The sequence below is a fragment of the Suillus subalutaceus genome (genome assembly GCF_016647625.1).
Source record: "Suillus subalutaceus strain FC151 chromosome Unknown DFJ58scaffold_188, whole genome shotgun sequence".
NCBI classification, from domain to species: domain Eukaryota; kingdom Fungi; phylum Basidiomycota; class Agaricomycetes; order Boletales; family Suillaceae; genus Suillus; species Suillus subalutaceus.
Genome location: NW_024540437.1, coordinates 1 through 25649, shown reverse-complemented (window position 1 = coordinate 25649; position 25649 = coordinate 1). Strand labels below are relative to the sequence as shown.

Here is a 25649-nt window from a genome sequence, read left to right as displayed (position 1 = left end):
GCAGCCAGTCTCGTCCTACCTGGGTCTGCAGCCAGTCTCGTCCTCCCTGGGTCTGCAGCCAGTGTTGTCCATCATGGGTCTGCAGCCAGTCTCGTCCTCGCTGGGTCTGCAGCCAGTGTTGTCCTACCTGGGTCTGCAGCCAGTCTCGTCCTCCCTGGGTCTGCAGCCAGTCTCGTACTCCCAGGGTCTGCAGCCAGCGTTGTGCTCCCTGGGTCTGCAGCCAGTCTCGTCCTCTCTGGGTCTGCAGCCAGTCTTGTCCTCCCTGGGTCTGCAGCCAGTCTCGTCCTCCCTGGGTCTGCAGCCAGCCTCGTCCTCCCAGGGTCTGCAGCCAGCGTTGTACTCCCTGGGTCTGCAGCCAGTCTCGTCCTCTCTGGGTCTGCAGCCAGTCTTGTCCTCCCTGGGTCTGCAGCCAGTCTCCTCCTGCCTGGGTCTGCAGCCAGTCTTCTCCTCCCTGGGTCTGCAGCCAGTCTCGTCCTGCCTGGGTCTCCAGCCAGTCTCGTCCTCGGTGGGTCTCCAGCCAGTCTCGTCCTCCCTGGGTCTGCATCCAGTCTTCTCCTCGCTGGGTCTGCAGCCAGTCTCGTCCTCCCTGGGTCTGCAGCCAGTCTTCTCCTCGCTGGGTCTGCAGCCAGTGTCGTCCTCCCTGGGTCTGCAGCCAGTCTCGTCCTCGCTGGGTCTGCAGCCAGTCATCTCCTCGCTGGGTCTGCAGCCAGTCTCGTCCTCGCTGGGTCTGCAGCCAGTCTCGTCCTCGCTGGGTCTGCAGCCAGTCTCGTCCCACCTTGGTCTGCAGCCAGTCTCGTCCTCGGTGGGTCTGCAGCCAGTCTCGTCCTCGGTGGGTCTGCAGCCAGTCTCGTCCTCCCTGGGTCTGCAGCCAGTCTTCTCCTCCGTTCAATTCCAGCCAGCTGCCTGCTCCCTGGGTCTGCAGCCAGTCTCGTCCTCCCTGGGTCTGCAGCCGGCCGAGTCCTTCCTGGGTCTGCAGCCAGTTTCGTCCTCGCTGGGTCTGCAGCCAGTCTCGTCCTCCCCGGGTCTGCAGCCAATCTCGTTCTCCCTGGGTCGGCAGCTGGTGATCTAGCAGTTCCCGGGGCTCTGACGAGGATGACCCATTTGAAGCTGACACGCAGTGCGATTCCAGCATCAAGCTTACGTCGAAGTCATATCCTGCCTTGGTCTGTAGCCAGCCTTGTCCTTCCTGGGTGTACCGCCACCTTTCTCCTCCATCGGTGCACAGCCAGTCATACCCTGCATCTGTCTGCAGCCAGGCACTCCCATCCTCGGTCCCCAGCCAAAATTGTAAATCTGAAGTGCGATCTCCCCGAAGCCACAGTATACCGATAAGGACCGACAGTGGCTCCGGTGGCTGAACGATGAACGCTAATGAGTCTTTTAATTTTTTGGGGTCCTCAGGTTGTATGGCTTGGCTTTCCTTCTTCAGTTCTAAGAGCGCATCCAAGAATTCTGTGCTTTCAGGCATCTCTTTCATCATCAAGCGAAGAGAGGAATCAGCGAGTAGTGAATGGGGTGATGGCATATCGTGCACTTCAGGGAGGCTGCAGTTTGACGGGTCGGAGACATAGTCACGAATCGACGAGTGATATACATTCACGGGGAGACTGGTGTCGGTAGGAATATCCATGACGGACCGTAGCTGCACTAGCGTTGCCTCGGAATCACAGCCCTGACCAGGGCCAAGAAGTTTCGAGATTTGTGAGAGCGGAAGAGGGTCAGCAAGTGCAGCTACAATGGACAAGTGCAGGTATGCCCGCTTGGGATCGCCACATGTAGAGAGTATACGGTCGTATAACTTGTACACCTCCGTTCCTGCTAGCAGCTCGCTCGTCAGTTCGAGCATCAGCTGTAACCGATCGCTGGGATCCTTGTATCCATCGTCGACAATAAACTTCATCATCGTAGACGCCACGATGAAACGTCTGCCAGCTCGGCTCGCCAGCTTCGCGAGGTCACCCCCCGATGGCTGCGGGAAATCGGGGTGGCGGTATTGCAGCTCTCTGAATGAATGCTTCAAAAATATATAGATGTCATTGTCGACATCGACACCGTCTAACGAGATGATGGTACCAGGGCCATCCCCAGAAGTTTTCACTGGTATCTCGCACACCAGCGGGCGCACCTCTTCGTTCTGAAACGCTTTACAGATATGCGATTCCGAGCGACTCGTAAGCAGAATGTGGGTCACGGGAAGATCAGGCTCACGAAGAGCCCGTGCAAGGGAAAGGATGAGATCGGTAAGTTCGGGTTCGGATGTGCATTCATCAAGCGCATCGATAACAAACGACAAAGGTGGACGTCCGTGCAATCTGAGTCTAAGTTTACGGAGAGGCTGGAGAAATAGAGCCTCCATCTGGTCGCAGAGAGGTGTGTCTGGGTCTAGTAGAACGGGATTGTCGCGGATAGCTCTGCTCACATCCTTCCGGATATTGGGGAAATTGGTGGCAAGCTGGTAGACAAGCGTTGCGAAGAAATGTCCAGCTGTGCAGCGTTTGGTGTGCTTGCGCGAGAAAAAGAACGTCCCTGCTAGCCGCTTTTCAACGTTCGTCTCTTCGGTCACTTTTAGACCTCTCATCCTCTCTGCTACTGTGAACGCAACAGCAGACTTTCCGACGCCAGCCATGCCATGCAGCCAAACGAGCTGATTCTTCTCTGTGTCGTCCAAGAATTCGTGGATGTATTCGAGGAGATCCACCCGGGTCCCTTGCAGACATTTTGGGTGGGGCTGTCGTTCACGTGAGTTATACTGAGCACCCTTGACAGCGACCTCGGACAGCTTCGCCCAAATTCCTTGAAGTACTGTCAAAGAGGTCAGAGAGGATGCGAGAGATCAGAAATTGAAGCACTGACTTTGACCGTCACTCATTGATGCAGATTGTGATATGCAAGATGCAATGGACCAATTGAAAGTACTAGCTGGGTTCGAGGGTGTGGTTAGAAATAATCTTGGCGATAGCTATCTGGAGGGGCGACGTACGAAGATTTGGATCGAAGCTAGTAAGTTATGACAAGACTTGGGTCACGGAACGATCCAACCGTTGATTGACGGAGAGTGCGAAATGTAACGAAGATGGGGTGGACGGATGGATGTTTCAATTCACTCTGCTATGGAAAGCTCCCTGGATGGTTGTGGAATGCGGTTGAAGGACGAGTAAGCGCTCGCCATCCAGTGCTTGCAGGACTGTGCGGCCATACTAGTGCACACTGCACAGCCAGACATAAGTTCGTCTGACCAATGGGCCACCCCCCAACTGAAGAGAAGTTTGTGTAGGTTTGTGTCGATGTCAGTCGCATTTAGTCTCAACTAAATCTAATTATAACACTCTCTGTAATCTCTCATTTGACTAGTCGTATCGACACTCGAGTCGGCGAAATTTCGTAGCAGTAATAGTTTGTGATTTCGCAGACTCCACTTTCGTTGTAGCTCAACTGCATGGTAGCCATATGGTAAGTATATTCATGTAAGGCTCGTCTTCTGAATCTTTCATGTAAATAAAATTAACCCACACTGCCAAATAAATTCACATCCCGTTCTTCCATCAGAACATCGCAGCAGTACATAAATGGCTTGGGACCATAAAACACCCGATATCAGCTAGTCATAGCAACTTGTGGGGAAACGTCACTGGGACTGTGGGACAGACGACGTCAGAGTGTCGTTCAAACGGCCTTCGACGCGAATGATGGTGACTAGTAATTGGATGTCCTATGCTTGCTATCGTCGACGAATCTCATGATGTCCGGACTCATATACAATTCGTGTATCATTTAATACGCTGCTTCTGGTACAGACAGACTCTGACAGAGTATAAAGGCAAAGGCGCTATGGTGCGTCTTCGCAAGCTCTTGTTTCATTAGCTGGGAGCTCCCGCTCAACTCCCTCTTGTAGAGTGTCTACCTGAAACAGGTGAAGATTTGACCAGCATGACTGATGATTCACTTGATCAATAGAATGGGATATTTTGTTATGTCCATCAAGTCTCTTCTCGATCGAAGGTCTTAGTGCCCCAAGGTTTTGGCTGTCCATGAAGTCTTCCAGAAGAGGGACATGTTCAATCCTACAAGTGTCCAATCACATTTCTTCAAGCAAGGCAACTTGTCTCGATCCTGGCGACACGTTGATACCAGGAGACTTAGTATCAACCAATCCTGAAAGACAGGAACACTGCATCTGTTGTCTTGGAGAAAACACCGCCTATCTTTATCGGTGTCTTGTGGTTTATACGATTGTCATTGACTCCTAATCAACGGACGAGCATCTCCCCCATCTCAATGTACCACAATCGGTTTATTGTCTCGTATTGCACGGTACGTCTTCCTTCTGTGCAACCAAAGGGGTTAGCTATTGAGTAGGTGGCGTGAAAAGTAGACGACTAGCACATTCACCTCTAATGACGGCGCTGATCATTGCCATCATGATCAGATCCAACTCGGGCGGACGTCATGGACCCCTAAATTCATATGCCCAGCCTTCCTAATAATGTTGCCAAAACTAGCAGACATGAAAATGAGAAGCATTCCACGATTGACTGCGCGATTTAGAATTCTCACTTGTGTTGCGTACATGTCTTGCTATGAGATATACATAGTAAAGATTATCGAGGACTGTTGCATGTACTATTTTCTGGCTCGCCTAAGAAATTTACCGTTGTGCCAAGCACATATTGCTTTAAACAAGGACCCCGGAACACAGGGAGATTGCAAAAGGAGTCAGTGTTCGGAATTCGCCGGACGCTCTCCTCTTGAATTCTGTCGACGACCTCTCTGACAACCTCCATTCTTTTTGCACAACAATGAGCTCCCACGACAACGAGGAACTTATCGATTATGAGGATGAGCACGACGTTATCCCTAATGGCGCAGTCCCAGCTACTTCTACCAATGGAGCAGCCGCGTCAGCTGCGGACGGCGAGGGCGACAAAGACAAGAAAAACTTCTCTGGAATACATTCAACGGGCTTCAGGTTTGTTTATTTTCTGTGTTGTCACGAACCATGCTCATCTTGTGGATTGCCTCCTTTTTTCACAGGGACTTCTTGTTGAAACCTGAACTTCTGAGGGCCATTAGTGACTTGGGTTTTGAACACCCCTCAGAAGGCATGTTTTAGTGACGTTCAGAACGGTGCTCTTAACTCACCAAACTTTTTTTAACAGTCCAACAAGAATGTATACCTCAGGCTGTTCTGGGAATGGACGTCCTCTGCCAAGCAAAGTCAGGGCATGGCAAGACAGCGGTTTTCGTGCTCGCGACTCTACAACAACTGGAGCCTGTCAACGGCGAAGTTTCCGTCATTGTCCTTTGCCATACACGCGAGCTCGCTTTCCAGATAAAAAACGAGTATACGCGCTTTGCCAAATATATGCCCGACGTGCGGGTGGGCACGTTCTATGGCGGCACCCCTGTTCAAAAAGATGCGGAGATCCTCCGTGACAAGACCCGGTGTCCCCACATCGTGGTGGCCACTCCCGGACGACTCAATGCTCTTACGAGAGAAAAAGTTTTGGATGCGAAGAACGTCAAGCACTTCACTTTGGACGAGTGCGATAAAATGCTGGAACAGCTCGGTTAGTCTCATCCTGCAACTCGATTTCGGCTACGATTCCAACCGCGCCTCCCCGTTGTTCTTTGTTTGATTCGCAGACATGCGTCGAGATGTCCAAGAAATCTTCCGTGCAACACCTCACCACAAGCAGGTGATGATGTTCAGCGCCACGCTAGCAAAAGAAATCAGGATCACATGCAAGAAGTTCATGGCAAACGTATGTTATGCTCTCTTTGTGGTGAATTTCTCGTTGATGCTTGCTGCAGCCTTTGGAGATCTTCGTTGATGACGAGGCGAAGTTGACGCTGCACGGATTGCAACAACATTACGTGAAGCTTGATGAGAACGCGAAGAACCGGAAGTTAAACGAGCTACTAGATGTCCTAGAGTTCAACCAGGTACTATCCATCTTCCCTGACAAAATGTGTTCTCTTAACGATTTTCAGGTGGTCATCTTCGTCAAATCTGTTGCAAGAGCCGTTGAGCTAGACAAGCTCTTGGTTTCATGTAATTTTCCCAGTATCAGCATACATTCGGGCTTGGCTCAAGAGGAGCGGTAAGTAATTGCCAATGACTTTGGGCGGCTCCGTACTAAATACTTGTTGTAGCATAAGTCGTTATACTGCCTTCAAGGCCTTCGAAAAACGTATCCTCGTCGCAACCGACATCTTTGGTCGTGGCATCGATGTCGAACGTGTCAATATCGTGATCAACTATGACTGCCCACCGGACGCCGACAGCTATCTTCACCGTGTCGGCCGTGCAGGTCGTTTCGGAACGAAGGGTCTAGCCATCACGTTCCAATCCAGTGAGGCAGATCAGCAAGTCATGTCTGCCATCCAATCCCGGTTTGAGGTCGCCGTGCCTGAGCTTCCTGATCACATTGATCCCGCTAGTTACAGTAAGTGCCTGATGTTCGTGTTTCTTTGACCTCGAACTAATGCTATCTTTTTTTTCCTCCAGTGACGTCGTAATTTTATTTGCGCTTATCCCTTATTGATACTGTTGTTTTCTCATAGCCTCTTCCCAAACACCCCGTGATTGTCGAGCATATGTATGTAATGTTATATTAGCGGGTCGTCGATTGCATCATTGTGCTTCTTGTTCTCCACCATCCAGTTCGAAGTTCATTGCAAGTTATAAACACCTCAAGCGCCCTACGTCGGCGCAGATTCTAAGTTTTCAATGAAACAAGGAAGTACCTATATGGAACGATATGTCATCGCCATAGACACTTGTGGTATGGTCGACTGCGATACATCAAAACCATTATCCAAAAACACGTTTCATCGCAACAATCACCCGCGACGCGCGACCTTTCGCGTGGACCTCCTTGTCACAACCCTGGTCTCCAAGCCTGTAGTGTTACTCTCTTGCTTCTTAGTCAAGATATGACTAATGTGCTCCAATACCTCTATCCACTTGGCCTCTCGTGCCACTCGGTCAGGACCCCTCGATAAGAAGGACTCGACGCTGAATTCTCCCAAGCACGGCAAGACTGCCGAAAGCGAGACAGCGACCTGCAATGGTTGTTCGATCGGAGAGAATAACATGAAAACTGGTGATATTTGTGGTGCAAACCCCACGTCCTAATTTCTCAGCTGTAGCCGAATCTACCTTCGTAGCGTCGAATACCAAACCGAGGTTTCTGAGATTGGGGCAAGCAGAAAGTAAGGCCACAAGACCCCGAAAAGTGATTTTGGGTGGCGTCCGCCAGAAACATTTGGTCCCAAGGTAAAGGCACTCGAGGCGTGGCCAGGACTTGACGATAGAACCAAGGGCATCGACATCAAGTAAAGACATACAAAATGCCGAGAGACTAATCTCTTTCAGGCCGGAGAAGCGCATGAGGGGAGTGAATGTTTGGAGGGTGAATGCGTTGTCGATATGGTCAGCAGGCTCGAGTACTACGTCTAGTAGGATATGCTCCAGAGCATCGAAAAGTAGGCGTTTGTCCAACATGCGCAGGGCACATTCGACAGCAGCCGCGGATTCAGGAAAGGCAGGAACGAGCTGCAGCTGTCTGCATGGAACAACCCACCCCGCTACTTCATTTCCACTCGAGGTCAAACTAAACGAGCAGACGACCAGTTTGTCAAGGTAAGAGGTACGAAATTGAGATCTGAGGGGAGGGAGAACTCCAGCGAAGGTGATCCGCAACTCTTGAAGACTAACGAGACGAGATAGCCAGGACAAATCTCCGCAGCTTGGCAAGACAAGAGTTGCCTCCCGCAAGTGCGTGAGCCCACAGAGAGCAAGCTCGCTGGCTCGAGGACACATTGCATGTGGTCCGACGAATTCGACGACTTCCAATTGTGGTGAATGCCTGCTGAGACCTGATAACACTGAAGGCATGACGTTGGACCAAAAACCTTCTGTCGGCGGAACAAGCAACAGATAAATGAGGTTGGGACCCAGGAGGTAACGTATACACGAATGGAGAACAGGAGGACAGCCTTTGCAGTGGAGCATTCGAAGGTTGGGCACCAGCAGCGACTGTGAACAAAAACCCATCACGGCGTAGACGAACTCCGCGTCTATGCCTCCGAAAAGACCTGAATCCGTGATTCCCAGAATTCTCACCCGAGATGCATATTGCTCGAAGACCAACCAATCTGCTGCGGTTATAGGTCTCTGTATGAGCTAACAGCGACACCATGAAAAGGAGTTAGCACGATGGGTTAGAATCGCGGCGTATATGCAGTACATACAAGCCTCCGATCACCAGTCATGGTCCATAAGTCTCGTGGAAGACAAGCGAAAAGCGGTTCCAAATTATCCAGCTTGAGCCATAACGCATCCAATGCTAGATCTTTGAAGGAACGGCAGACCCGAGAGAGGGCAGCTAGAGAACGTCGCGCGACTTGTTGAAAGTAGTGATCTCCAAAATTTACTAAGGAACCAACGGTGTCGTAGAAAAGGATGTTGCTGAAAATGTGTTTTACTATCTCTGGAATGAGCCGGCATGCATGCATGGAGTATTCGCTTGTGCGATGCTGAAAAGATAACCGTGCGGGAGGAGTGCGATCAACTTGAAGGTCTGTTGCATGAGACACGCTTTATACTTATCATGATTTACCGTTGAGCAATCACGAAATTCGAATGTCCAAGTTATTCAGCACAATCACATCGATAAATCGATGGATTGATAGATAACGGAGCTTGCCTCGAGCTTGGACCATTATCATGATACAGATGGATTCACAGCCTATAGGGTCCTGGGCCGCCGCCGCTGCGCAGGCCCCAAGTTGAAGAAGGGAAGAAGGATACTCGGCTAAATTCTTCAAGACAGCTCTCGGTTCTGTGCGCCCACGTTTGGCCCACGTGCCGTCCAACATCTTCCAAACGCATCGACGCTTATCGTTCCAGCCATACACAACACTATAATTACTGTGAGCTCGTCTGAGTCGGTCTGACAACAACTACGCGTAACTGACTATAACGACCCAACATGAGCGATGTTTCAGATTCTAGTGTCAGAATCTAGAAACATCCGCTCACGTTCCACAGCACGGTACTTCACTGCAAATATCACAGATCTATATCCATCTCTTGCTCTCCTTCGTCTTCGTCATTAGTAAATCCCTTCCGCTTCAAATGCGGATGACAAAGCTCCCTCTCCTCCGCAGTCACTTCAACGTCGTCCTCATTCCAATCGCTTGTTGCCTCCCACTCATTCTCAAACTCTATATCCAGCGCTAGCTCGGCATTTTCTGTGTCGCTCAGCGGCAAGAAACTCGCAAGCGTGAATGTCGAATAAGACGGGACTGCAGGACCAGAATGAGGCTGTGCCTGAACCCACCGTCGTTCTCGAAGGCGTTTATGTCGCTCTCGGTCCTCTTCGATACGCTTGAATATTTCGCCGCGAGAGAGATGCGGCTCAGATTTTGCTGCTGAAGGTGCCGCAGATGTCGAGATCGTATCTGGTGCTGAGTCTCTAGAAGATAGCAGCGATAGGACTTCGTCAACTTTTTGCGGCTCTATCATTCGTTTTGTGCGCCAGTTTTCTAGGATCTGTAAGTTTGTGGTATTAAGCAAGAACGGACGCGGGGGCTAGTATGGGTGTACCTGTTTGGTACTTGGTAGATTAGGTAGCCCTTGCCTACCCACAGGCACAACGCATTCCACAATCTGCGTCAGATCCCGCGAGACGTAGTCGACATACAACGTGTTGTTAACTTGTCTACTTCTAGTACAGTGCCATCGTTTAAGGTTGAGTCACCAAGTATGATGGAACTTACGATGAAGATGACTGTTCTGGGAGTTGATGTGCCTTCGCTAATGACGACGCTTCACAAAGGGAGTCAAGAAAGTAAAGAATATTTATGCGGTGATTGATGGAGCCCTACACTTGGCGTCAGATATTATCTCATAACAGAGGGACAAAGGTACGCTGCATCGGCGAGGAGATGATATCAAGAATCACACTCACCTTCTGACACTCCTCAATAATGCACTCCCACAGATCCTCCCCGCATCTCGAAAATACTTCAACGCAAATCCAACGACTTTTTGTATCGATTGTTGTGACCTGCTCGCCATGATCGATGCAAATCCATCGCATGCATTGAATTGAACGTCAGGCAGACGTAAATTGTGGTAGTGAGATGTACGTGAGCGGGTGACGGACGGAGAGAATCTGACGACTTACGCATTCAGCTTGCGAATGAGCCCGAGGAACTGCATTCTCACTTCGAATGGGTCATGCATGGTTGCAGCGTTGAAATATTCAGGAATCACGGCACACGCTTGTGTTGTCGCCGATGACGATGCTTATGGCTGACGTGAATTGGATTCATTGTTGCCCGACGCGTTAATTTACTGGCGCAACGCGGCAAATCCCGTTCGGATTCTGTACAGCAACTTGGTGACCGTGAGGGGCAACTACATTTCGCTGTCTTTAAAGGAAATATCTTCTGGGGACCATCAGATTTGTGGGTTGCTGATCGAACAATTGCTATTTATCTTGCTTTGTTTGTGTCGGCTCATCACTGTATTTTGTATTGCGTAGCGTAGCCCTTGGTGTTTGAGATACACTTGATGGCAAAAGTTATATTGCACATGCCTTAGTACTTAGCAGATTGTACTACTTGTTTTATCCTTAGGGAATCTCGAGCACCTCATTCACAATACCTATCTGCATGAAATCTATGCGTGATATGACGAGTAGCAAGATACAAATGAAAAGCACAGTGGTTAAGTAGTAAGTTCCATCGGGGTGTGACCGCTAGCTGTAACTATCACGTCGTCCGCTGCTACTTTCTGAGCCTTCCGCTCAGCAGCCTTGGCCTGAAGTGCCCCAACGTTGTCTTGCAATTTAGCCTAAAAGGGAGCTTAGCTGGACCCAGAATTAGTGATGGGCCGGGACGCACAATTTTAGCCTCTAGTTCTGCTTTGTCAAACCCCTCGTATATTCTTTTTGATGACGATGGTTTTTTGCCGCCTAATGAGTGATGTCTTTGATAATGATCAGATGGAGATAGTAAATAGTGTTCTTACCAAAAGTTGCATGCCTGAAGACTTCTTCCATTAACTCGTGGTTTCTCCGATATCTTGTAATTGCTAGTGTCCGTGTGGATAGCAGTTCAGATTCATCTGCACAAGTGATCAATGCGAATAACGTTCAACCGAGCAAACGAAGTGGTCGAACCTGCGGATTCGTCATCATCTATCCGTGGAGGACCAGGCCGTTGCTGAACCAATAACCAACATATCAGACAACGTTTCTCCGATAATAAGATATACTCACGCCCACCCCAACGCCCCCACTCGCATCTCTCGCCCGTTCACGCTCCCTCCTCCTCTCCAAAGCCTCCATATTACTGTTCTGCTGCGCTATCATTGCCTGCGGGTTCATTCCTACTTGGGGCATACCGCCTTGATGCGGACCTGCGGGGGTGTGGGAAGGCTTTTTGACCCGCTCTTTCGCCAATGACATATATAGGAGGGTCCGTGATTTGTCGTAGTGGGTAGTGCCTGACAGGGTTGTTCAAGAGAGATGGGACGATCTCTGGGGTGTGGGAGATGTATACGTAGAATGCAAAGGTGGATGTGGATTGGTGAAATCATAGACATATGGGACAATGCGCGATGGGTGGTGAGAAGGCAAAAAATGATAATACGGTGGTGGAGTGACTTACGGATGGGAGGTACGCGGGAGTAGTGAATTAGGACTAGTTGAGGGTGGCCGCCTTTGTGAAGGCGGTAGCGTCGGCGCATGCGCCATGCTGCTGTGTCTTGGGAGTTGGGTATGAAACCGAATTTAACTTCTGCGACTTCGAGTTCCTGTGGAAAGGTTAAGCTAAATTATGAAATAAGAGGGTTGGTGCGCACCCGCGTACCGCGTTGGACAGGGATAGTGTATCGGCTTTCTTGGTCTTGCCATCGGATTCCGTCGTTCAGAGGCTGAGAAGGATTTGGCATGAACAAGAGATATATTTGACCTTCTATATACGTTGTAGAAGTAATCAAACGTTAGCTCGCGATTAAGGTCTTTAGCACTATTCATACCTTGTGGCTTGTCGATAAAAGTCCATGTGTAGGCTTGGTTTTGAGAGGTTTGGATGGCACGGAATAGCATGTTAGCTGCGTTTTCTAGGGAGACATTTGGATGAAGACCGAAATCTTCTGGGTATTTGAGAACGGGAGCTTCTTGTTGCATTTGCTGGAATGCCATTCTGTGAATTTTAGTCGCGGTTTACTTCGGCTGTTTCTTGCTTTCTTGCCGAGGCGTTTGTTTGATTTTAAAGTTGCTGCCAAACAAACAGTCACGTGTGGCTTTACTGCAGGGCGCTTACTATTGCTTGTTGCGCTACAACTACATCAGTAAATTATAACTATAGTACAAGTCTGCATGCATCTAGCTAGCACGATCTTGCACTGAGTCACACGCTATGAACATGCAGTAAACCAAACACTTGACGAGCTTGAGTGTCCAGAATCAAGACTGTCGGATATCTTGAACAGTAGATAGTAACGCAACGGAGGGCTTCGATACAGAGGGCCGGAGACGGTGATTGACAGAGCTAGCCGAAAATAAACACAAGTAGCTGGAATTATGAAAGCGCAATTGTTGAAGTGAAGTGTTAGTGAACTTCGAACGTTGAAGCTTGAAGTTCGTTGAAGGATGAAGTGAAACGATGTGCAGCGTCAGCCCAGCAAAAGTAAGCAGGTATTAGCGACCAAGTCGGACAGTCTAGGCTATGCAGTCATGAAAGTAAGTAGTTCATGACGGATCCTGGTGCAGGACGGATAAAGAACCATGATCCGATATTATATCTTGATGAGGCTGTACTAACCGAGTCTCTCGAGTTTGGTATCATCTATTGTACATCACATATACAGTAAGATCATATGATTGAATATTACGGTCGGATCCAGTATATTGACCGCAGATGCGGATGTCGGAGTCGGAGTCGGAGTCAGACAGCCGTGGACTTGCGGCCAGTCCAAGTTCGCTCCATATTTATTATCTCCTTCAAGTTGGTTTGAATTGGCTGTCCTAAGTTTTACTTTGAGGTCTGATGACTCTGATCCGTTATGCAGTTACATACATGAGGCAGTATGCATCCTAAAATCAGCACATTCGGGGGTCTTTGTCCGGTTATGTAGCTCTGGCTCCGAAGCATATTGCCCAGCACTGGTCGGTGGAGATTCGGCGGTGAGGTTATAGTAACGACCTTTTCGGGAAGTATCACATAAACTAAATGACGCTGACAAAAGCAAACACATCGTGGGCCTCATGGGGTCAGCTGCGCTGGCAGTATAATAAGTAAAGCCCACCGACCTGAATACCTCAGGCTATCTCTGTATCATTTCTTCAGTTTAACGAAAATCTTCACGATTAATCATGGTCTACCAGCACTTCACCCCGTGCTCTTCTGACTGCACTCTTCATGCTCTTTACGCTGCTCTCCTGCGCATTATGCGCTCCTCTTTCTGCCGTGATGAAGCGTGATGTTTGGGGTACCCCACAATCACCGAACTCACATCTGTCTCTACATGGACTGTCGGAGGACATTCCTTGTCACCTGGGATACGTCCTCAGAACCTTCCGAAGTAACCAATCCTACTGGCCAGGTATACCTTCGCCAGGGCGATGCAACCCAATCCAGTCCCATCGCGTATGGATTTGCGCTTTCTGATGGTGAAGTCAACGTCACGATCCCTTACGACACCATTCCCGGGGAGTATATGATCGTATGTGAGTGTCCTGTCACGCTATCTTAACGTAGTTCAGAGCGCTAACGGTTAATTCAGTATTCGGCGACTCTGGGAACTGGAGTGATGAGTTCCCGATTGACGCAGCCACATAAGCTGCCTGCAGAGTTTTCTGTCAACCTAACAAAATGCCGAAAAGAATGAAAGATCGGAAGGAAGAAAGAAAGAGGCGTACGATTTGATGTTTGGTGGCGGAATGAATAATGGACTCGGGCGATGGAGTCGGACATTAACAATTGGCATCTGATTGGACTCCTTCAATTTGAACACTTCGATTACACTGTACCTTAAATTCGCACTAATAGCGTTTCTTAGCTCAACTTCGCTTTTGTTTCGTACAGGTTGTGGTTTTGCTTTACCTTAGTGTCACTTGGTGTACGTTAGCAGTAGTTGTGTAAAGGCAACTCTTCTCACCATCTATCTCAGACCACATTCTTTGAACGTGTGGTCGAGCTTGTACTTGATGTTTACAGAGGTCCTTTACCTTAGTCTTGAGGTATGTGATAATTCTTCTCAAACATCCAGTGTTCTCATCTTTTTAAATTTTGTATGCAATTTCCGTCCTTTTCAGAGTGGTACTCTATGTAGGACAATACAATCTATACTAGAGACCCCCAGTGTCTCGAGTGCATCTCAGGCTCGCAAATGCCCTGATGTGGAGTGTGCCCCCATCACACCTGCTCCTGGCAGTATCATGGATAACCATAGCTAACTAGATACATGTGGTTATACTTCCTGTTCATGCACCCTCGAGGTTATCCGTTATACATTACCTTGCTCCTGCTGCTCCATAACCATTGTCTTGCTTATACTGTACTAATGCAATCAATTCGACGGCCCACTGTAACTGTGACCTTGTACACTGATTCGACAGTTCGACACCAGGAATGTTTGGCATTGTCGAGGAATGACCAATTTGCAAGCACACGGACCTGGTAACCCTATTTGCTTCGTGGCGTTTTTCACTTGAATGGATCTTAGAAAAAAATCACGAGCACAGGTTTCATGCCCTTCTAACAGCACCAGTTTGGCTGCAGGACAGAAAGTATGGGAGATCCTCGCACTGTTTTTAGTGTGGTTCGCTGTAAAACAGAACAGTCTCGTGACTCAGACCACTGTAGGGTTTGAATGGAATCGACCATCGGGGACTGTTGATTCTCAAGCGCTTTAGGTATAGTGGTCATGAATTGACACAAGTTTACGGAGGACAACGCATGCAAGGAGCAACGATTACACTTACGAGATACCGGAGAACAAGTTTGAGCCGTTTGTTTTTGTTTCTATTCTGACTGATCTCATCGGGCAGAAATAGTAACAGAAACGGCTATTTCCATGTTGTCCGGCGTTGACAATCCCTAGGCGTGGGTCGTGTTTGGGGGAAGGGAAACATAGACTTCGTCACGTATCAGGTCATTGTCATCGCCGGGTGCACCCGCTGGAGCGTACCGCTATACACAGATGGATGAAATTTGGCATACGAGGAGAAAAATGAGAGGGGCATACCAGTTTACCCGGCCGCGTAAAGATGAAAGTCCACTCACGTTTTCATCTGGTTGTATTAGGGGAGAAGTAGGACGATGTGGCAGGGAACTGCAAGGGAACCATCGAGTCAACTGAGAAGCAAACAGGTAAAATAAACATACGTCCAAGGATTACGAGGCTCGTCGGTGCGAACCGCATCCGTACAAGAAGATGATGAAAGAAGCTTGCGTAGAAAATGAAGGAAAGTATGTGGGTCCCTTGTAGGCAAAGGTCTTGACAGGAGGGAAACGGGAGATGTGACAGGTTTATCACTGGTTTACGGCGCACCGGACGACGTGTTGCATCAAACTGTAATGAAGAACGGTGTGGTGTAGATGAATGAGAGAGCAAGACCACGTACGTTAAGCACACCAGCGCGGCATGAACGTTCAGGTTTGCTGATCTGTGAGAATATTAGTATATAAATTATTACACTAGGCTGTAGTTCTTCTGCAAGCACAATGCCAGTAAGGATTTCAGCGCTCAGCTGGAATGCTACATGGTATGCAGGTGTCATTTGGTCTAATATTTTGCTCGCTGTGGATGACTAAATATGGATTCATTGCTGTCCGACGCGTTATTACTGGATGTCAAGTGCAACGCGGCAAATCCCGTTCGAATTCTGTACAACAAGTACTAGTGGAGGCACCTACATTTCGCTGTCCTTAAACGGTCCAGATAACAATTCATAGTGGGCCATCCTCGCCGCATCATCTTGGGACCCTGCCCGGATTTTTTCATCTCTCACCCTGCATGCATCGATGCCTTCGACAACCCGAGCCTCCCCTTGCTGTCTAGCCCCTCTCACGAGCTCGGATGTACGCGGTAGTCGGAGATCCTGGTAATCTATGAAGACTTGCCGATAACAACTCTGTTGAGGGATGGCCAGCAGAAGGGTTGTATTTCTTCAAAAGCCGCATAATATGGTAAATGTCCTCAAACGCTTGATTGGCACCTTGTCCCAGATGCTAGGTACGATGATATCGATCAGCGCCATGGAAACCCGCTGATAAAACTACATACCGGACTCGTGGGGTGAGCTGCATCGCCCAAAGAACGATTCTTCCCTTGAACCACGACTTAAGTTCAGGTCGGTCGTAGAGACCATACTGCAGCAAAGCCATTCAATGTTTCGGGAACTGAAGGTTTGTCGCAAGAGTAAACCGACCTTTACGATCTTTTGGCGGTCTTTTACCAAATCTCCGGCCCCAAACCCCCCAATCAGAGAGGGATCCTCTTCGGATTTCGTTCTGTTGTTCTACGTGTTGTGTTTTCCAATCTCCTTGGCCTCAGCTTCCCGAGTAGTAATCCTGAATCCCAAGATAATCAAGCCTGTAAACAGTAGTTGGGATGACACTCACGCCCATGAATGCTTGTCCTCAGCAACAGGGTACGTAAACCATATGGCGACCATTCCCGTAATTACTCACACCCTTTCCACGAAGAGCAGGTGGTGTTGGAGATAGCCCACCGAACTACAAATCACTTTCATATCAGTCTGAGCCTCGGGGCCGTCGCCAAAAACAAGCGCACCTGCACCAATCCAGTGAAGTTTGCGTTCTCTTTCCCAAAGAGTGCAATTCGGGTATTGCTGTGCAGCCCGTCGCAGCCTATGACAAAGCTTGCCGTATCCTTGATGCCATTTGCGAACGTGACTTCTACTGCGTCTTCGCTTTGCTCAAACTCAATAGCCTGGTGGCCCCACTTGATCTTAATGCCGTGCTTCTCGGCCGTGTCGATCAAAAGCTGTTGAAACTCTGCACGTCGAACTCCGATCATGGGGAAACCAAAGTGTTCCCGCATTGTATCAGGCGCAACATCATTGTCGACAAGAATGTCCTCCTTTCCATCCAAGGAGAACAGTAAATCATCCTATCTGGAGAATGGCCAGGAATCTGTTCAATGAGGCCGGGAATTAGTGATAAGACACGGAGACCATTAGGCTGCAGCCTGCGTACGTTATTCAGTACGACAATCATGAGGGAGATGCATGCGTGCTCACAAGAAGCTGAGTCCACCCTCTGCTGGACTCGGGAGTCTTTCATACACGATAGGATCGTAGCCTTTAGTCTTCAAGAAGATTGCAAGAACGGGACCAGCGATGCCAGCACCTACTACTATGACTCTGGTTTTTGCCATCTGTGCAAGTGATCAGTTAGGAATGAACTGTGCAGTTGGCTTGTACACGGACGCTGGAGTAAGAAGAGATTTGCATCGCATTTTATATACTATCTCTTCTGGTGCAATCGGAGGAGTCAGCAGTCGCGCTGTTATGGTCAGTTTCAAAATAAACTCCGCAGTCGCCAGAGCGTAAGTTCAATTAATATTCGGCGTAAGCGAGCAAGTACAGCATTTGTTGGTAGATATGTCGAAGTGATAACGGCTGTAGTTGTAAAATTGAGGGGTACAATTGGATTAGCGTAGAATTGGAGAAGTATTCAGCAGCGCTGCATGCAAGTCTGACAGATCCCGTCACCGCACACATCGGCAGGTCACCGAGTGACTTCGGCACTTTTAACTATCTCACTCAATTCTGCTTCAATCGTGGTCATTCAATATTCAACCTCATAATGTGTTTTATTAGAGAGAGAATGATATTATGATATGAATCGACTTCTGTGGGATGTCGATTGCACTGGAAGGGATAATAGCCAAGGGAATAAGGCCGGTGATTATTCTTATCTATGTAGTCTCTTTGGGCCCATCAGGTACAATCGGTCATTTCAAGAAGCAGTTCGAGCCGTAAGGATAGTCAGTTATGTATAAAGCTAACATGATGCGTACATTTCGTGAGTAACATGATGTGGTTTGATCAAGTGTTCACGATAGTCCCATTCCACGTCATCGTTGCCGTATACATATAACGAGTCAATGGATTTGTGTTTACGGTTGCATGAAACACCATAAACCCACCATCAAGGCGCGGCGTCGCACCTCCAGGCGCTGTGAGGCTATCGTCACCAGTTACAAGTAACGGCGAGGAAGCCTTTGTGTATGGCCCGGAAATGGATGGCGCAGTTGCATATGAGATGTCATAGAGATCGGTATTGTAGCAATTCGAGGAGAAGAAAACCACGTAGCTATGATGTTTGTAGTCAGTCCCGGATCCAAGTCCATATTCAAGATATATCGACTTACGTTCCGTTATGCAAGATAAGCGCTGGAGCCTCGATAAGGGGTCCATCGTATTGTCCTCTGTCCAAAATTTGGAACCGGTTCCCCAGTAGGCGTGACACCATCAGCCTCCATTTCCTGAAGCATAATGGGAGTAGAATATTCTCCGTTAGCATTCCCGCAAGGTCCACCACCTCCGAGACTGCTCCCATCCACCTTGTACACGATGTAGCGTGTACCGTTGGTATCCTGGAACCCTGCGGGGTCAATTGCACCACCGCCTGGAGTTTGACAGGCAATAGGCTGTGACTCAGGAGTGTACGGTCCGACAGGGGAGATGGAAGTAGCAGCCGCTACGCAATGAGTACTTTGTGAGGTCGACCATGCAGCGTAGTCTACAGACCATACCTCAGTCCAATATCATCTAGAGTATATGAGATCGAGACCTACACATTACAAAGGTTCCATCCCCTCTGTCAATGACATCAGGTGCCCAAGTACTGTTTGCAGTTGCCCAAGACCCTACATTTGGGAGGGCATCAACACCGGACTGCAATTCCCAAGTTACTCCACCATCAGGTGACGTTGCAACCTGAATGTTGATATTGCCGGAGTTAGTTGCAAATGCATAAGTACCCCCACTGGTCACAAGGATGGCAGGATCAGGAAAGTTGGCAGAAATAACAGGGCCATTGACTGTAGCCAAAGTCAGAGGGAGGGCGGCCAAAAAAGTTAGGGCGAAACGGGTCCTACTGAAGGTTGGCATTAGTGAGGGGGCAGAGGAAAGCTATTCCACGGATGTCTGGCAACACCTATGGTGCAGGCTAATATAAAGAGGACTTATAACGGGTCCACCGCATCTGGCGATGCATCCAACATCATTGGAGTGGGATTGCATCAAACAGTGTGAGGTCGTATATACCTTCGGCGATCACTTCCGATCACTTTTCCTGTGTCGATTTCATGGTCTATACAGTGCTTGTTCACCGCGGGAGCAGAATGAAGGTGTGCTGAGGACATGGCTACTGTTTTATGTTGACAGGATACGTACGCATGGTCTTGTCTCGGAGGATTAGCCTCCGGGACTTCTCTTTCCTTTTTGATCTTCATCGCATCTTGTCACCTTCGACCACCATCCACCGGTGGCTTCTTCTCTTCTCGGTACTTAATGTCTTGCTCGTGCGCAGTTCTACCTCAGCTTGGTTCAACACTTCCGCTGAGACTTCGTCTAGCTTACAACAACATGCATTATTATTATATCGTATGCTGACCTGTGCAGAACAGAAAAGTAAACCCACGACCGTCGTTGCTGAGAGTATTAGCTAATAATGCACTGTTTGTACCAGGCGGCTCCTACACACTGACCTACGAACTGCATACTTCAACCTCATAACAGGGCAGAATCCACGACACATCTGAGAGTGCCGCTCCAGGGTGAGCGCACCACCAGCCTGTATGTAGAGACTTCAACGACGTGTATTGCATGGGCTGTGCCGGCCTGGTTATCTCTCCATGGCATGTACCGGTGGGTAGGCAGTACTATACATGAATTACCAAGCGCACATCTCACCATGAGCAAGGTGGTAGAGAGAACTAGCCAAACAAATACCAAAGATGGTCATTTTCGTTGGGCTGGTCCTCCCGCTTTCCATACTAGTCTCCCGGTCTCGTCCATACTCTCCATAAGTCCGGTTCCACTTGGACCACAGCGCAATACAGTGATTTTATGCTGCGGTATAGCTACGTGCAAGCTAAAGAGCCTCCTTGGAAGGCGATGTCAGTCGCATGTGTGCAGCCTGTAATAAAGGTGGCGCGTTCGGCTGTCGAGCAAGTTTCCGGAGGGAAGCTATAAGATATATGCGCTAGTTTTGCCGGTTAAGCTGAAATGCACGAGAGCTGTGAGACATTAGACTCACTAAATTCGGATCCAGCGTGGGCAATTTGCACCACTCCTCTATAAATTCAACATAGACATCAGCCATGCCAGAGGCGTTCGTGCTCCCGGCGCCAACAGCCGCGGAGAAAGACTCATTTGCAGCTTGAAGGGCTTCGATGAATTCTTCGCCTTCGGCCATGACAGAATCATCATCATTCTCCTGAGATGTAAGTTCTCGAAGTTTTCTTGTCGCCAGCATTTTCACCGCGTGAGGGTCGCCCTGTAGTGTGTCTTTAAGAACACTATATAGATGATCAAGAAGGGCCGTGCGAAGGCGCTCTTGGCTAGGATATGAACGAATTAGGACCTCGAGAGCTGAAAATAAATTTATACTAGGCAGAGCTGTGGCCTAACTCAATTTGAATCCTTATAGAGGAATGACAAACAGACCTTTTGCAGCGCTCAAAATCACGGACTTGACAATAGCACCATCCATAATGGCTTGCCGTGCCCTCTCGCCTTCGTCACCTCCTTTCTCAGCCGCTATCTCTTCTGGGGTTAGTGGCGCCGTATCTTCCTCGGCAGTTGTCTCTGCCTCAGCAATAGGGTGATCTTCCTCATGAATTCCCAGCACAGTCCACCTTCGTCTCATCCCTTCGACGAAACCCATTTCCATTCGCACGTACTCTCTCCACATATCAACGCTATCTGCATTGAGTCGAAGACCACGCTGAAGGAGGGCGCGTGCCGCGGAAGGGGACATGTGGTTAAGTTCGTGAGAGGCAGCGATGATATATAATGCAGGTGTTCTTGGATGGAGCTGGAGGGCCCTATGTGCACGGTTAAGAACGGACTAACCAAATTTGAAACTGGACGCGCCTGGCTGTTATGCGCCCCACTAGTGAACGAGCCCCCTCACGTTTTGCAACTTGGATATACTGTATCCACAATCCTACGTCCGACTTGAATTTCCTGAGCGCACGTTCAAATATCTGGAATTGTCTGCGAACAAGAGCATAATCTGATATTGACGACGCGGTCTTTTCAAGTTCTAAGAGCAAACCATAGAACAGTCAGCGGGTTGGAAGCATTGAAATATGGACATGCTCAGCACATACTCAGTCTCTCCACGCGCTTCCGCCTCAGCTGCTCCAGGTTCATCTCATACGCCGCGTATCGCAGGAAGTCACTCTTTTTTGGGATGCGACGGACAAGTGCGGTTTCGAACTGTGTACGTTTTTTCACAATCTGTTTAACCTCAGACTAGAAGCAAAGTTGGATAAGACTGGAGGGATATAGTATGAGAGTCACGTACTTGGTTGAACAAACTTTTTTGCACGAGATCCTTGAGCTCTGCAAGCATCTAGATTCCATTAGTCAAAAGTCAAACATTTGAAGGGGTAACGAACCTGCTCCTGCTGAAATTGTACCCTCTCCATCCTTGATGTGTGGACGGCAGTCTCCCTATGAAGTTATCAATGCAAGTTCAACAGTGGTAAGTCTGAAATTGAAGAGTATCGTTCGTACGTTCAAGATAATTTTATTCAAATAAATTAGCTATTACCGTAAGTGGCTTATCAGAACAATATTATTTAACAGCCTTATGGATGCACGGACGCAATGACAATGTAGTGCTCCTCAAGCTTTCAAGCTTCATTTCAAGTCATAAGCAACGGTACATCCTTCTTGCTGAACCTTTCATCCCAGCCAACAACTGACTATCCTTTGTTCCACACTCGCCCAGGAAGACTCCACACCCCTCCCCGTCTCACAACATCTGACATATATCCTGTCTCAACACCTGGAGAGGCTTCAACCCAAACACCATTTTCCCCAACTACACTACCATGCCCTCCCAACGTAACCCGTATTTCGACCAGCCCGTTCCTAGGCACATGCCTCGGTGAAGTGAGCACGATCATTGGAGGAGGGCATGTTTCGGGACCATGTGGCTGCTGCATGGGATCAGCAGAGGTTGAAAGATCCATACCGAGATCCATGTCCACACCCCCACCCATGCTCATGCTCAGCCCTGGAATGTCCATGTCCATCTCCAAGTCGCCCGGACCGAACAAGCTTGCACCACTGCTGGAGCCTGCGCTTGCAGGAGGACCCATGCCAAGCCCGCTGTGTTGTGATGTAAACGGATCGATCGGTTGGGACAATGTCGATAGAGCACTGGAGGGGAGGTAGACGTTCACTGGAATAGATTGCGGCGTGATCGTTCCTGCGAGGACCGAGGCGAGTAGAGTAGTTGATGCCGCGTCTTCTGGTTGCGTTCCTTGTTCTGCATTTGACGGTCGTTGAGGTGATTGCAGCACTTGGGGTTCGGGCGACCACTGGACTATGCTCAGTGATTCGTTGAGCCAGCATTGTTCTCTAACAACCTGGAAGGATATGCCATAAGCATGACTTGACAGTTTGGTCGAGATGAAACTTGCCTCTAATACTTGCGAGATTTGTTTTACGCTCCTCACCGGAACTCTCTGCAGGAGAAAGCCTGGTTCCAGAGGTGCTAGAAGGCGAAGATGTAGCGGCGGATGGATGTCATTTGGTGATTTCTAGATCAATGGTCAGTGTGTGTTTGTACCTGCGCATGTTCCACACACATAAGTTGCAGTGTAGTATTCTGCTGATGAATTTTTATTGACCTAGATCAGGTACAAGTATCAGCACACGCATATGCCTAGGGTTGTAGAGAAAAGTGACTGACCAATAAGTCAACCCAACTTCTACCAGTTCCTCCGCTTCCATTTGTCTGTGAAGACGCCACACCAAATTCTCCAAAGTTCATATTGCTCATGTTACCTAGACTCGACATTGAGCCAATGCTAGACATGCTCCCCATTGAGATCAGGTCGATGGGTCGAGACTCGACGATTCCTTGAATTACACGCATGCGGTTCTGGCACATCACCACGCCATTCTGTGGTAGCTTAGCGGTGAAATCGAGCACCCACATCTGCGAAGGGGTAGTCAGAAGCGTGTGATCTCCAGGGACATCGCTCGAGTTCATCTTGGACTTTGCCACTTCAGTGCAAGGGACCAATTTCAGCGTAGCGATGGTGACATCTTCTAGAGTATCAAGCAGCGATGTCATGAGATGAGTCATAGGGATGTCAATGTTCCACATTGACGATTGTTTGGATGGCGGAGAGCTGCGAAGGAGTTGAAGATATGCACGGGGTGAAAGCCAGACTATGAATGATAGCGAAGGAGTAACGAGAAAGGGTAGGGGAAGGGCATGTTGTGTCAAGAATTTGTCGAGAGTTTGCGGCTGTAGTGAACTGTGAATATCACGCATCAGGTATAAAACAAGCACGACAAAAAAACAAACGTACGCAACCTGCTTTCTAATGTGATCTGAGACTACAGCTGGCTCCATGAACCAACGAAGTCCTTTCTCGTTCTCAGAGGACGCGAGCCCGTCGAGCATCATGAGATATCGCAAGTGTTCCTGTATTGCACGGCTACGGCGTGCAGCTTCAATCGCAGGATCCTCTCTTGAGTGTCCGACAGCTGTGTCTCTGCCAGCAGCGCGTCTCGCTGCATTGATCCAGTGGGTTACTTCCCGCGCGAGAAAGGCGTCTAGCTCTGGTGCTGCCGCTGAGTTCCCGTTACTGTTTGTATTATTGGCGAAGGACGTCTTGACAACGACATGGTCGTTAATATCAATATCCAGTACGAGCACTTTGCCTGCGAGAACAGTCGTCGATCCGTCTACGAAAACTTCCATGCCAAGATTACGCCCCCATTCCGCGATCTTTGCAGGATGGGGAGGACTTGTGTCTGGATAAACTGCTCTGTTGTCTCCTCGCAGCAGAGACGAGAGGGAAGCAGAGGCAGCAGCTGACTGGTTGATCGAAGATGTCAAAGCCGTGTGCTCCTTCATGAGGGCCACGAATTTGGTGGCGTTTTCGCCAAGGGGCAGATCATTAAGCTGGTTCAGCGCATGATTTAGGCGGTGAGTTGTATTGATGACTGCACCAAGTTGCGCAGTTACTGTAGTATATTCAGTGCTGAGAGGATGAGCAGACTCGGTTGCTTGGACAGGCAACGTGGAGTGCACGAGCACATCGTGTACAGCGGTCAACAAAGATGGATGGGACATGCAGCTTCTTGAATTTGAACTTCATCTGGTCAGAAGAGGAGAGCGGAAGTTACCGATCAACACGCTGCATTGAAGTGAAACTTGCAACAAGCTGAAGCTGAACTTTAGAACCAACTGCTTCACTTGTGGACTGGTTTTTTTTTTTCTCTCAAGGACGCACGTAGTCAAATACATCAGGAAAATAACGGATTCCTTATTTTGACTTTTGCAACTTGATCCATCTTTCTCGGACAATTAATTTGACCAAGTAAATTAAGACCGTACTAAGTGGAGATTGGTAAAGTTGGCCATCTGATCACAAGTGGCAAAAGGCGCAAAAGCAGAGTCAGGCCAGAAAAGTTATATAACACTTAAACATCGTAGTATCGCGCATCGAGTGTGAACCGGTAACTGAAGTAAGTTGATTAAAGTTGATTAAAAGATGACACTAGTGGCTAAAAAGCAATCTCGAATGCATGATGGTCAGCGTATTTGTTAACGTAGTAAAATCGGAAAGAATCATAGGAATGATGAAACTTAAGGTCGCGAGAGATGAAACGTGCGCCATAGACAGGGATTAAATGAGCTGCGCGATAAATAGAGTCGACATGGATGATGGAAATATTGGGGGAGCGGTTGGGATTAAACCCTGGGCGAACGATCCATAAACCAGTGTCTTCATCAGCAGAGTCACCAACAGTGTCAAACCAGCGGATCACTGTGCAAGGAAAGGTAGTCCCTCTAACAGTAAATGAAAAGAAGCAAAGAACACGCGCCACATCAAACCCCTGCATCCCCTCTAGTTCTGGATTTGTATTGACAAATACACAGTCATATCGAGGAGCCTCGTTCCGCCAAAGAGGGCATGCACGAATGTATTCGGTGCGCATTCCGCCAATCCCACTAATGTCACTGGGTGCATAGAATCTGGATGATGCTGAATTGAAGATAGGAGATCTGGCCTTCATAGAAAGGGAACTGAAACTCGGGAATGTCGGAAAGGTCTCGAGGGTCGTCAGGGTGCAGTTGTTCAAAAAGAAATTGACGGAGAAGGGTGGGTAGTTGTGGTATTTCCAGTTCTATTGCGAGGGCAGGAACCGTTCTTGCCCGTTTTCGTTCTAAGAAATTGTAAAGATGACTCGGATGTAAAAGATTTAATTGAAAAAACATACGTGGTGTCCGAGTGAGTTGTACATGTGCTTGAACAAGTGTGGGACCATCATCAACTTCACCATTCTCATTGCTCTCCGATTCATCCTCATTTCCATTGTGCCGAGCGTCAT

The 25649-nt window shown here is 48.7% G+C and overlaps 10 protein-coding genes across 10 annotated transcripts; 2 read left to right on the top strand and 8 right to left on the bottom strand.

Annotated features, from left to right (window-relative positions):
* Positions 1 to 4640: 4640 nt before the first annotated feature.
* On the top strand, positions 4641 to 6786 carry DFJ58DRAFT_161768 (P-loop containing nucleoside triphosphate hydrolase protein). The gene is made up of 9 exons (XM_041378960.1): positions 4641 to 4966; positions 5032 to 5099; positions 5157 to 5567; positions 5644 to 5762; positions 5812 to 5943; positions 5992 to 6101; positions 6154 to 6446; positions 6509 to 6599; positions 6665 to 6786. Exons 1-8 carry the CDS (start codon positions 4797 to 4799, stop codon positions 6517 to 6519), a joined length of 1314 nt encoding a protein of 437 aa, XP_041237193.1. The 5' UTR covers positions 4641 to 4796; the 3' UTR covers positions 6520 to 6599; positions 6665 to 6786.
* A 57-nt stretch (positions 6787 to 6843) lies between these two features.
* DFJ58DRAFT_749702 (uncharacterized protein) lies at positions 6844 to 8804 on the bottom strand (the record flags this gene model as incomplete). Its single annotated transcript, XM_041387683.1, has 3 exons — positions 8257 to 8804; positions 7127 to 8179; positions 6844 to 7065 (listed from the first exon to the last, which is right to left on the bottom strand). Exons 1-3 carry the CDS (start codon positions 8518 to 8520, stop codon positions 6844 to 6846), a joined length of 1539 nt encoding a protein of 512 aa, XP_041237192.1. The 5' UTR covers positions 8521 to 8804.
* A 104-nt stretch (positions 8805 to 8908) lies between these two features.
* Positions 8909 to 10334, bottom strand: DFJ58DRAFT_817760 (CTD kinase subunit gamma CTK3-domain-containing protein). The gene is made up of 6 exons (XM_041391809.1): positions 10197 to 10334; positions 10055 to 10076; positions 9978 to 10013; positions 9787 to 9890; positions 9614 to 9734; positions 8909 to 9559 (listed from the first exon to the last, which is right to left on the bottom strand). The coding sequence occupies exons 1-6, from the start codon at positions 10253 to 10255 to the stop codon at positions 9077 to 9079; spliced, it is 825 nt and encodes a 274-aa protein (XP_041237191.1). The 5' UTR covers positions 10256 to 10334; the 3' UTR covers positions 8909 to 9076.
* Positions 10335 to 10411: 77 nt separating this feature from the next.
* DFJ58DRAFT_917567 (uncharacterized protein) lies at positions 10412 to 12221 on the bottom strand (the record flags this gene model as incomplete). The annotated part of the gene is made up of 8 exons (XM_041395538.1): positions 10412 to 10867; positions 10918 to 10988; positions 11045 to 11140; positions 11196 to 11238; positions 11295 to 11521; positions 11686 to 11830; positions 11879 to 11991; positions 12056 to 12221. The coding sequence occupies 8 exons, from the start codon at positions 12219 to 12221 to the stop codon at positions 10742 to 10744; spliced, it is 987 nt and encodes a 328-aa protein (XP_041237190.1). The 3' UTR covers positions 10412 to 10741.
* Positions 12222 to 13407: 1186 nt separating this feature from the next.
* DFJ58DRAFT_817751 (uncharacterized protein) lies at positions 13408 to 14312 on the top strand (the record flags this gene model as incomplete). Its single annotated transcript, XM_041391808.1, has 3 exons — positions 13408 to 13538; positions 13561 to 13748; positions 13805 to 14312. Coding segments are annotated over 3 exons (375 nt in total), but the record flags the coding sequence as incomplete, so codon positions are not given.
* A 1370-nt stretch (positions 14313 to 15682) lies between these two features.
* Positions 15683 to 17741, bottom strand: DFJ58DRAFT_817739 (uncharacterized protein). Its single transcript, XM_041391807.1, has 9 exons — positions 17289 to 17741; positions 17215 to 17236; positions 16820 to 17158; positions 16674 to 16761; positions 16501 to 16574; positions 16455 to 16463; positions 16345 to 16395; positions 16143 to 16254; positions 15683 to 16087 (listed from the first exon to the last, which is right to left on the bottom strand). The coding sequence occupies exons 1-9, from the start codon at positions 17423 to 17425 to the stop codon at positions 15936 to 15938; spliced, it is 984 nt and encodes a 327-aa protein (XP_041237188.1). The 5' UTR covers positions 17426 to 17741; the 3' UTR covers positions 15683 to 15935.
* Positions 17742 to 17860: 119 nt separating this feature from the next.
* On the bottom strand, positions 17861 to 19441 carry DFJ58DRAFT_908402 (glycoside hydrolase family 43 protein). The gene is made up of 4 exons (XM_041395108.1): positions 18851 to 19441; positions 18500 to 18795; positions 18425 to 18453; positions 17861 to 18366 (listed from the first exon to the last, which is right to left on the bottom strand). Exons 1-4 carry the CDS (start codon positions 19164 to 19166, stop codon positions 18099 to 18101), a joined length of 909 nt encoding a protein of 302 aa, XP_041237187.1. The 5' UTR covers positions 19167 to 19441; the 3' UTR covers positions 17861 to 18098.
* A 621-nt stretch (positions 19442 to 20062) lies between these two features.
* Positions 20063 to 21788, bottom strand: DFJ58DRAFT_161584 (U3 small nucleolar RNA-associated protein 6-domain-containing protein). The gene is made up of 7 exons (XM_041378959.1): positions 21686 to 21788; positions 21592 to 21639; positions 21395 to 21539; positions 21156 to 21327; positions 20727 to 21106; positions 20317 to 20678; positions 20063 to 20262 (listed from the first exon to the last, which is right to left on the bottom strand). The coding sequence occupies exons 1-7, from the start codon at positions 21713 to 21715 to the stop codon at positions 20152 to 20154; spliced, it is 1248 nt and encodes a 415-aa protein (XP_041237186.1). The 5' UTR covers positions 21716 to 21788; the 3' UTR covers positions 20063 to 20151.
* Positions 21789 to 21908: 120 nt separating this feature from the next.
* DFJ58DRAFT_817727 (uncharacterized protein) lies at positions 21909 to 24417 on the bottom strand. The gene is made up of 5 exons (XM_041391806.1): positions 23618 to 24417; positions 22990 to 23563; positions 22886 to 22927; positions 22718 to 22837; positions 21909 to 22663 (listed from the first exon to the last, which is right to left on the bottom strand). The coding sequence occupies exons 1-5, from the start codon at positions 24385 to 24387 to the stop codon at positions 21995 to 21997; spliced, it is 2175 nt and encodes a 724-aa protein (XP_041237185.1). The 5' UTR covers positions 24388 to 24417; the 3' UTR covers positions 21909 to 21994.
* A 404-nt stretch (positions 24418 to 24821) lies between these two features.
* DFJ58DRAFT_669412 (uncharacterized protein) lies at positions 24822 to 25256 on the bottom strand (the record flags this gene model as incomplete). Its single annotated transcript, XM_041382784.1, has 1 exon — positions 24822 to 25256. One exon carries the CDS (start codon positions 25254 to 25256, stop codon positions 24822 to 24824), a length of 435 nt encoding a protein of 144 aa, XP_041237184.1.
* Between the last annotated feature and the right edge of the window lie 393 nt (positions 25257 to 25649).

Coding starts and splice junctions, on each gene's coding strand:
- DFJ58DRAFT_817760 (XM_041391809.1), bottom strand. CDS start 10,255: ATGCATGACCCATTCGAAGTGAGAATGCAGTTCCTCGGGCTCATTCGC. Junction 10,014..10,054: donor CACAACAATCGATACAAAAA/GTCGTTGGATTT, acceptor AGATGCGGGGAG/GATCTGTGGGAGTGCATTAT. Junction 9,560..9,613: donor ATCTACCAAGTACCAAACAG/GTACACCCATAC, acceptor ACAAACTTACAG/ATCCTAGAAAACTGGCGCAC.
- DFJ58DRAFT_817739 (XM_041391807.1), bottom strand. CDS start 17,425: ATGGCAAAAACCAGAGTCATAGTAGTAGGTGCTGGCATCGCTGGTCCC. Junction 17,159..17,214: donor TGCAGCCTAATGGTCTCCGT/GTCTTATCACTA, acceptor TTCTCCAGATAG/GATGATTTACTGTTCTCCTT. Junction 16,762..16,819: donor ACTTCACTGGATTGGTGCAG/GTGCGCTTGTTT, acceptor AGTGATTTGTAG/TTCGGTGGGCTATCTCCAAC.
- DFJ58DRAFT_161584 (XM_041378959.1), bottom strand. CDS start 21,715: ATGGAGAGGGTACAATTTCAGCAGGAGCAG. Junction 21,540..21,591: donor AAAAAAGTTTGTTCAACCAA/GTACGTGACTCT, acceptor CTTTGCTTCTAG/TCTGAGGTTAAACAGATTGT. Junction 21,328..21,394: donor GAAGCGCGTGGAGAGACTGA/GTATGTGCTGAG, acceptor GTTTGCTCTTAG/AACTTGAAAAGACCGCGTCG.
- DFJ58DRAFT_817727 (XM_041391806.1), bottom strand. CDS start 24,387: ATGTCCCATCCATCTTTGTTGACCGCTGTACACGATGTGCTCGTGCAC. Junction 22,928..22,989: donor GAAGTTGGGTTGACTTATTG/GTCAGTCACTTT, acceptor TACCTGATCTAG/GTCAATAAAAATTCATCAGC. Junction 22,838..22,885: donor AATACTACACTGCAACTTAT/GTGTGTGGAACA, acceptor CCATTGATCTAG/AAATCACCAAATGACATCCA.
- DFJ58DRAFT_908402 (XM_041395108.1), bottom strand. CDS start 19,166: ATGCCAACCTTCAGTAGGACCCGTTTCGCCCTAACTTTTTTGGCCGCC. Junction 18,796..18,850: donor GGATGGAACCTTTGTAATGT/GTAGGTCTCGAT, acceptor TATGGTCTGTAG/ACTACGCTGCATGGTCGACC. Junction 18,454..18,499: donor TCACGCCTACTGGGGAACCG/GTTCCAAATTTT, acceptor CCCCTTATCGAG/GCTCCAGCGCTTATCTTGCA.
- DFJ58DRAFT_161768 (XM_041378960.1), top strand. CDS start 4,797: ATGAGCTCCCACGACAACGAGGAACTTATCGATTATGAGGATGAGCAC. Junction 5,763..5,811: donor GCAAGAAGTTCATGGCAAAC/GTATGTTATGCT, acceptor TGCTTGCTGCAG/CCTTTGGAGATCTTCGTTGA. Junction 6,102..6,153: donor GGCTTGGCTCAAGAGGAGCG/GTAAGTAATTGC, acceptor TACTTGTTGTAG/CATAAGTCGTTATACTGCCT.